The sequence below is a fragment of the Monodon monoceros genome, unplaced genomic scaffold, assembly GCF_005190385.1.
Source record: "Monodon monoceros isolate NGI ecotype Baffin Bay Population unplaced genomic scaffold, NGI_Narwhal_1 Super_Scaffold_10, whole genome shotgun sequence".
Lineage (NCBI taxonomy): Eukaryota > Metazoa > Chordata > Mammalia > Artiodactyla > Monodontidae > Monodon > Monodon monoceros.
In genome coordinates this window covers 52,080,023-52,089,107 of record NW_021703766.1, presented here as the reverse complement: position 1 = coordinate 52,089,107, position 9,085 = coordinate 52,080,023, and the positions used below count along the sequence as shown (strand labels likewise).

Genomic DNA, 9,085 nt, shown 5'->3' with positions numbered 1-9,085 from the left:
CCCCGTGTCACCCTGAAACATCCTGCTGGGGTCTGAATCGGCTTCCCAGTCATACTCGCAGAGGGCCCGGGTCTGCCTAGGCTCTGGTCTCAGCCCTGCTCAGCACTGGCCTCCCGTTAGCTTGGTAAAGGGAGTAGATGAGGGTCGGCAGGGGTGCACTGGGGGCCGCCCCACGCTCACTTCGGACTTCCAGCTTGCACTCGGCCAGGGCCTCCCCCAGCTCGTTGACAGCCAGACACGAGTAAGTCCCTGAGTCGAAGGAGGACGGGCGGCGGATGTTCAGCGTCAGGACCCCCAGGTAGTTGTTCATCAGGAACCTGGGATCTCCGCTGATTTCCATCTTGTTCTTCATCCAGACCACCTTGGGCTGTTGAGAGTGGAGAGGAAGCCATGTGACAGAGGGTACCCTGGGAGGTAGCAAAGTGGGCCTTGGGAGGCAGATTTGGGTTCTCCTTCTGGCTGTGCCACCTCCTAATTTTGACTGGCTGACCTTGGACGAGTCACTTCTCCTCTCTGACCCTCAGTCTCCTCTTCAGTAAGAGGAAGAGCCCACCCCTTGTGGTGGCCCATAGGGCCCTGCATGATTTGGCCCCATTACTCCTCTGCCCTCACTTCCCACCCCTTCCTTCCATCTGCTCCGCCCACACGGGCTGCCTCACTGTCCCTCAAACAGACCAGACAGGCTCCCACCTCAGGACCTTGGCACTGGCTCTTGCCTCTTCCAATACTGCTCTCCCCTCCTCTTTTCACCTAACCAGTGCCTGCCTATCTTTCAGGTCTCAGTTCCCCTGTCACTTCCCGGGTCCTAGACTGGAACAGGAATGCCCCCACTTTACACTCTCAAACTGCCTGCATTTCCCTAGCACACTCGCCACCCTTTATAATCTTATAGTCATTTGTGTGACTTCGGACGCATGGCGGTCTCCCCCAACATACGGGAACTCCTTGTTCAAATCACCAGCACATAGAAAGCCTCTGAAAACGTGTGTTGAATGAATGAATGAATGATGTAAATAAATGAAGCAAATGAATGAGCTGAATAAATGAATGGATTGGTAGGGAAATGAGCGGAATGAATGAATGGATGGAGTTAGTGAATAAAGCAGTAGGCAGCGGTGATGGCGGAGGTGAAGGAAAGAATCCACGGGATGCCTACAGCAGCTGACGCTAAAAATTGGCAAAATGTGTCAAAAGGGCCAGGCAGTCAATATTTTAGGCTTTTTGGGGCTCTGTGGTCTCTGGGTCATGGACCACACATAAACCATTAACGTGAAAGCAAGATAACAAAACAGAAAAAGAAAAAAACGTTTAAAAAATTATTTATCCCCTTGGGGTCCAGTGGTTTGGACTCGGCGCTTTCACTGCCAGGGCCCGGGTTCAATCCCTGGTTGGGGAACTAAGATCCCACAAGCCACGTGGCACACCCAAAAAAAAAAAATCTTAGAGAAACCGGTGGAGGCGGATTTGGCCCGAGGGCCGTAGTTTGCCAGCCGCTGGTCCAGGTGGGTCCTTGGAGTTCAAGGTTGCAAGTGTCCACATTCCCAGACAGTAGTCTGGAAACCAGACCGGGCAGGAAGATGCCAAGGAGCCCTGCAGGTTTAGACCCGCTCCGCCCCAAAGGTTTCTGTTTTTGAGGGAAGTCAGTGTAGTGAGCTGAGACTTGGGCTCTGGTTAGAGCAGAGAGACAGGAAGTGGGTTAAAAGTGAGCAAATCCCACGAGCAGAGAGAGAACTCAGGGAGGAAGAGCCCGTGTGGCGGGCAGGCAATGGGGCTTCACCTTGATGATGAATTCCCTACAGGGTTACACATTACACACACTACGCGCGCGCGCACATACACACACACACACACACACACACACACACACACACACGGCACCTTCGGGTAGCCTCTGACGGCGCAGTTGAGAGCTGCAGCGTAACCAGCCACGACCACCCGGTCAGGTAGAGGCGTCAGGAACTTGGGAGGCGTTCGGAAGTCATGCTCCTTGTACTCAGGCATTTTGAAGGTGACACCTGGGGGAGGGGTGATACACCTGTAAGGGGACTGGTCTTCACTGTCCCCGGACCACTTCTCCTCCAGCACCAGGTGCCATCAACTCTGAGTGCAGGGAGGGAGACTATATCTAAAATAGATAACCAACAAGGACCTACTGTAGAGCACAGGGAACTCTACTCAAGATTCTGTAATAACCTATATGGGAAAAGAATTTGAAAAAGAACGGATATATGTATATGTATAACTGAATTACTTTGCTGTACACCTGAAACTAACACAACATTGTAAATCAACTACACTCCAATTAAAAAAAAAAACAAAACAGAGAGAGGGGGAACTGGGACTGGCCCCCTCGGAACGGTGGCAGTAGCCATACCTGTCTTGAGGATGCAGGCCGTGTTCTTGGAGACGCCAGGCGAGTCGCTGAGCCCACAGATGTTCTCGCTGTAAACTCGGAAATAGTATTCGTTGCCCATGATGAGGTCTGATACGGTGCAGGAGGTTTGCCGGTTGTGTTCGTAGACGTTGAACCACTCCTACGGCATGGGGGACGGGGAGGGGCCGGGAGAGTCAGGGACACGGACCCAAGCGGGCGCCTCGCTCATAAAACCCACCGTTCCCCAGCAGCTCTGTTCACAATGGCCGGAAGGTGGGAACAACCCAGGTGCCCATCAGTGGATGAATGGACAAGCAAAACATGGTCCATTCAAACCAGGGACTGGTAGGGGAATTCCCTGGCGGTCCAGTGGTTAGGACCCCACGCTTCCCCTGCAGGGGGCACAGGTTCAGTCCCTGGTAGGGGAACTAAGATCTGCAAGCCGCACTGCACAGCCAAAAACAAAAATCAAACAAAAAAACAGGGCCTAGGGGCTTCCCTGGTGGCGCAGTGGTTGAGAGTCCGCCTGCCGATGCAGGGGACACGGGTTCGTGCCCCGGTCCGGGGGGATCCCACATGCCGCGGAGCGGCTGGGCCCGTGAGCCATGGCCGCTGAGCCTGCGCGTCCGGAGCCTGTGCTCCACAATGGGAGAGGCCACAACAGTGAGAGGCCCGCGTACCGCAAAAAACCAAACACACACAAAACAGGCCTAGTACTCAGCCATGAGAAGGACTGAAGCATGGATACCTGCTACAATGGGGATGAACCTGGAAAACACGGTGCTGAGTGAAACGAGCCAGACACAAAAGGGCCACAGAGTGTGTGACTGTGTCCATAAGAAATGTCCAGGAGGGGCCGATCCACGGGGACAGGAAGCAGATGGGGGGTTGCCAGGGACTGGGTGGGAGGGAAAGGGCAGTGGCTGCTTCACGGACAAGGGGTTTCCTTTGGAGGTGATGAAGATGTCTTGGAACTAAATAGACGGGGTGGTTGCACAACACTGGGAAGGGGTGAAATGCCACTTGAAAACGGTTAATGCTACATTTGGCTAGAGGAATTTTACCTCAGTAAAAAAGAAAGCAAAAGAAAACGTATTAAAGAGTTCCCTGGTGGCGTAGGGATTAGGATTCCAGGCTTTCACTACTGGGCCCGGGTTCAATCCCCGGTCAGGGAAATGAGATCCCTCAAGCCGCCCGGCACCACCAAAAAAAAGAAAAAGAAAATCTGTTATGCACCAAATCTCAGCCAAAAGGCTTTCCTCCCTGTCCCGGCCCATTCTCCCAAATTTCCCGGTGCCTCAGTTTCCCCAGCTGGGAAATGGGAACAACACACCTGCTCTGACAATCTGGCCAGCTTTTCTCCCCCCAAGTCCACTCCACCCCAGGCCCCTCTAGTCTCTCACCATGGTTTTCTTGTCGGCTTTCTGGACAAAATACCCGGTGATCTCACTGTTGCCGTCATCCTTGGGGGGCTTCCACTCCACCAGCGCGTTGGTGCCCCACACCTCCTTCACCATCACGTTCTCCGGTGGCCCTGCCTTTTCTGGAAGATGGGGCGTGTGTTATAAGTCACCCCAAGCATCCCTAAACGTCCAGTGCCTCACCTCCTCTCCCCTGTCCATCCCCACACCCTCTGATCTCTCTTAGGTTTTTTCCCACTCCCATTTCCTCCCCTTCTGCCCCACTGCCACCTCACACCCTCCCCGGTTCCAGTCTCTCCACTTTCCCCTGTCCTGGGTCCTCCTCATCCCCTCCCATCTCCTCCCCTCCCCCCTCATCGCCGCCGCCTGCGGACCGCGCACCCACGACCCGGATGTGGATGGTGGCCGTGTCCTTCATGTTCTCGATCTGCACGCTGAGCTCGTACTCCCCGGAGTCTGAGCGGGCAGCCTCGCGCACGAAGAACACTGTGTCGAAGTCGCTGGTGTGCACAAGCACGTGGGAGGTGTCTATGGGCGCCCCGCCCTTCGTCCACGTCACCTGCGGCCTCGGCTTTCCCTGTGCGGGAAGGCGGGGAGGGCGGCGAGGTTAGCCCGGGTCTCACCCGCAGAAGCTGACCCCTCACCCCTGCCCCACCCCCGACCCCAGCTCGACGCACCTGGAAGGGAATGACGAGGTTAATATGCTCCCCCACTTTGCGGATGTAAGTCTGGCGGAGGTGGCGGGGCAGCCGGATCTTGGGTTGCTCTGAGTGCACAAACCCAGGGAGGGGCTCAGCGCCGGGCAGAGGGACTCGACGGAGGGACAGACAGCCCAGGGGCGATGAGGATGTCGGGGGAGGCCCTAATGATGACACCAACTTGGTCTTTAGGAGAGCAGAGTCGGGGGTCAGGAGTCCTCACCCACAATCTCCTGGATGGTGACCGGCTGGGCCAGGGTGGCCGGCTGGCTGCGCCCCGCGATGTTGACCCCAACGACGCGGAAGGTGATTCTGGCTCCTGTGGGGAGGTTCTTGACAGTGAAGCCACAGCGCTCCACCAGTTCCGTGTTAGCAGGGATCCACTCGTCAGCTAGGAGAGAGGAGCGAGGCTGGGGATCTTCCTTCAAGACCTCCCTAGGTGCCCCTCCGTTTGTGTCCTTTCAGCGCCTAGGGCCCCACCGCAGTGAATATGTGCAGCTGACATTTCTGGAGCATTTCTTATGACCAGGTTGGAGCTAATTAATGGTAGCGCATTAACTCCTGCCTCCATTCTGTGATCCCCATTTTAGAGATGAGGAAACTGAGGCTCAGAGAGGGTAAGGGGTTGGGGGTGGTAGTTACAGACAGCTCCTCGGATTTCCTGCTTGAAAATGAGTGCTTTTCCATCGTGGTTTTATTGCCATGGGTTGGTGAACCAGAGTGAGTCAGACCAACAATCAACAGGGTGAACTCTAACAAAAGTATAATAGGCTCTGAAAGACAGATTGGGGAGGGGTGGGCAAGGGTAGGAACTGGGTAAAGAGTGCTGGGAAGAGAAAAGGAAGAAACTGACCAGAGACCACCCTTCCATCACTTACATGCATCCCCAAATCCTGTCATCACTGTATCCCGTCAAAATGGAAACTGCTTTCGCCATTTTTAGACGAGGAAACGGAGGCTTAGAGGTTTGCCCAAGGTCACACAGTTACAAGGCGAAGGGACAGGATTGGAACCCACATCTGTCTGACTTAAAGCCTGGGATACAGTGTCAAAATGACCTTGTCTGTCTCCCCAGTGAGAGGACCATGTCGGAGATATCCCCAGAGCCGAGGCACTGGGCCTGGCATGGCGTCAGAGCTCAATACATGTTTGTTCCGTGGAGGACTGAGAGTGGGATGTGTGGAAATATGGATAGGAGGATGGACAGACAGATGGAGAAACAATGCATAATTAGACGGTTGGATGGTCATGTAGGCAAACGGATGGATGGAAAGAAGAGAGGGAGGAAAGAAACATAGCGGTGAAGCGATAGATACATGGATGAAAACAATGTTACTGGATGGATGGATAGTTAAAATGATCCAAAAAATTTCCAGATGGATAGAGAGATGGTTGGATGGATGACTGGGTGGGCAACTGGAGAAAAAGAAGGAAAGAAGGGAGGGAGGGAGGGAGAAATAAGAGGTGAAAAAGAAGGAAGGAAAAGAAGGAAGGAAGGATACATGGATGGAAGGATGGATGGATGAAAGATTGGTTGGATGGGTAGATGAATGGATAACTAGATAGAACACAGGAGGAGCAACATAGGTAGTAGATAAATACTTGGATGGATGGATAAAAAGGTATCACTGTATGGAGGATGGGTGTAGGGGAGGGAGAGAGGGAGAGAGAGAGGACAAGCCGGTCACTGGGGGCCTGGCTTGACCCATCCCATCCCAGAGATTCAGGCAGGCACAGACAGAAGGGCAGTTCGCTATGGCAGAGATCTGTCCCTGCACTGCCCTATTTGCAGGCCTCTGGACCAGACACCCACCGGGACTCTATGTGTGCCACCGCCCCCCACCAGGCCAGACGGGGTAACTCACAGCCTTCCACGCGGTACTCCAGCAGGTACCCATCGATGCCACCTGCCCCAATCCTATCTGGGGGCCGCCACTTGAGGGTGGCGGTGGTGTCTGTCACATCCTCCACTGTCAGGTGCTGGGGTTCACTTGTGGGTGCTGTAAGAATCCAGGGAAAGGGGGGGTGGGGGTAAATGAGGGCTCAGGGGTCAGAGCTGGAGTCACTGGTCAGGAAAGGGATCAATATGGTGGGCCAAAGGTCAGGGAGCAAGGATGTGGCATCACGGGTCATTAAAACAAGATCTCAAGGAATCGTGAGGTCTCCAAGGGCAGGGGTAGGTGTCTGTGTGGTAGGTCAGAGGTCAATGCCATATTCGGGGGACAGCATGGAGTCTAGGATCATAGAGGTCGGTGGCTGTTGTACTGGGTCAGGAAGAGGTCAGGAGGATGCGTGGGGCTCGGGGGTCAATGTCTTGAGTTGTTGGATGAGAGGGGACAGACGTCAGCGGAGTCAAGGGAGTAAAGGCCAGGGTATAGGGTTAGAGATCAGTGACGGGCAGGCCATGGGTCAGAGGTGGACGGGGGCTCGGTGAGGGTGCAGAGAGGCATCACCAATAGGCATGAAGGGCTTGGTGTTGACGCTGGGCTGGGAGACCCCAATGGCGTTGACAGCGAAGACCCGCATCTCGTAGAGGATGCCCTCGATCATATTGGTGGACTCATAGGTGGTCTCCGTGAAGACCTCGAAGTTCAGCTTCATCCAGTGCTGAGAGCCCTTCTTCCTCCGCTCCAGGAGGTACCCTGGAGGCCCCCGCAAGCAGAGAGACGTGGGAAGTCATGGGGAGGCCTGGGGTCCCAGGTCAGTTGGGGCAGTCAAAGGCACATCAAAAGGTCACATGACTCTGAGAGGTCTGAGGCCGTGAATCTTGAGTTGATCTCAGGGTCACAGAGCAGTCAGAGGTTACCCGTCATGGGGTCAGGGATCAAGAAGGGCCACAGGTCATGAATCAGGGCGTAAGGAGTCACAGAAAATCCTAGGCTGTTAGCCAAAGTGAGGATTCCCAGGTTGCTGGGGAGTAAAGAATGATAGGGAAGGCAAAAGGGATTGTGAGATATTGAAGATGGAAAACCGAGTTTCCGAGGGTGGTCACTGAGGATGCTATAGGGACTCTTGGAGGTCAAGGAGAAGTCAGGGGACGGGGAGGTCAGAGGTCATGGGCACTGTGGCACACGGGCACTCACCGGTGACCATCTGTCCCCCGTCATACTTGGGTGGCTCCCAGACTAGGGTGGCCCAGTCTTCTCCAACCGATGTGACACGCACAGCCTCCGGGGGATCTGGGACATCTGGGGAAGGGGAGGCAGGATGGTCAGAGGACACCTCATGGCCTCGGGGAACCCCCCCTGGCTCAGCCCCCTTGCTCCCCTCTGCTCACCCACAACCCGCAAGAAGATGGAGGCCACGTCCTCGCCGACGGGGTTGGTGACCTTGATGGTGTAGCGGCCCTCATCAGCTCGCTCCGTGCTCTCAATCACGAAGCTGCTGGTGTCTGTCTGCTTCTCGATGTGGACCCTGCCCTCGGTGCCTGAGAACACCTGAACACAGCCCACCAGATGGCCTTTTTCTACCTCTCTCAAAACCCAGACCGGCCTCCACCCCTCCCCTGCCCAACAGTCTCCAATGGCTCCCCATGACCACACAATACACAGGATGTGGACCCAGCACAAGTGGACCTGCTGGGTCTGCCCCCGGCCTCATCACCCCCCTGCCACTGCCCTCCTTGCCCTCCAAACACCACCCTTCATTAAAAACACCAGCCTGTCTCATCCCCAAGATTTTGCAAAGCTGATCCCCAGGGCATGCAATGCCCTGACCCACTTCTCTATCTGCTATACCGTTACCCATCCTTTAGAACCCACCCAGAAGTCGCCTCTTCTGGAAAGCACTCCTGGATGCCCTCAGCTGAAAGTGACAGCCCACTTTGACTGCTATGACAGAATCCACATAGCTTCTGGTACCTCCCTTTCTCTCAGCCCTGATCACCCTGAACTGTGACTGTTTGGGCACGTGTCTGCCTCTCTCCAAAAGTGAAGGCTCCAGGAAGGCAGGGGCTGCATCTGATTCATGGTTGTATCCTCAATGCCTATGCAAGAGCCTGACATACAGGAAACATCAGGGGGTGTTTGCTGAGTGAAGGAATGAATGAAGATTGAGTCAAGTCTATCCGTTTTACAGAAGAGGAAACTGAAGCCCAGAGGAGAGAAGAAAAATTGAACTGTTTCAGGGCCTGGAACATACAAGATGAAAATATTTGTTGGATGGATGGATGGATAAGTGGGTTGATTCATGGATAAATGGACAAATGGATTAATTACTGGACGAATTCATTAATCAATCAATGAACTGATGAATGGAAAGATGGTTAGATGGATGAACTAATGGATGGCTGGACTGATGGATGATTGATTAATGGGTTAATGGGTGGGTGGACGGGTGCATGGATGGATTGATTGATTGATTAATGGGTTAATGGGTGGGTGGACGGGCGGATGGATTGATTGATTGATTGATTAATGGGTTAATGGGTGGATGGACGGGTGGATGGATGGATGGATTGATTGATTGATTAATGGGTTAATGGGTGGGTGGACGGGCGGATGGATTGATTGATTGATTGATTAATGGGTTAATGGGTGGGTGGACGGGTGGATGGATTGATTGATTGATTGATTAATGGGTTAATGGGTGGA

The 9,085-nt window shown here is 54.2% G+C and overlaps 1 protein-coding gene across 2 annotated transcripts in view; it reads right to left on the bottom strand.

Annotated features, from left to right (window-relative positions):
* MYBPC2 (myosin binding protein C, fast type) overlaps window positions 1-9,085 on the bottom strand; it is a 23,584-nt gene that overhangs the window by 1,400 nt on the left and 13,099 nt on the right. For both annotated transcript variants that reach the window (XM_029239206.1, XM_029239213.1), the window contains 11 exons: window positions 7,771-7,930; window positions 7,577-7,681; window positions 6,947-7,135; window positions 6,359-6,493; window positions 4,717-4,884; window positions 4,473-4,561; window positions 4,177-4,372; window positions 3,778-3,917; window positions 2,375-2,534; window positions 1,879-2,015; window positions 181-367 (listed from right to left, as the gene is read on the bottom strand). In XM_029239206.1, the coding sequence (XP_029095039.1) occupies window positions 181-367; window positions 1,879-2,015; window positions 2,375-2,534; window positions 3,778-3,917; window positions 4,177-4,372; window positions 4,473-4,561; window positions 4,717-4,884; window positions 6,359-6,493; window positions 6,947-7,135; window positions 7,577-7,681; window positions 7,771-7,930 (1,666 nt within the window). The remainder of the gene's footprint in view (window positions 1-180; window positions 368-1,878; window positions 2,016-2,374; window positions 2,535-3,777; window positions 3,918-4,176; window positions 4,373-4,472; window positions 4,562-4,716; window positions 4,885-6,358; window positions 6,494-6,946; window positions 7,136-7,576; window positions 7,682-7,770; window positions 7,931-9,085) is intronic.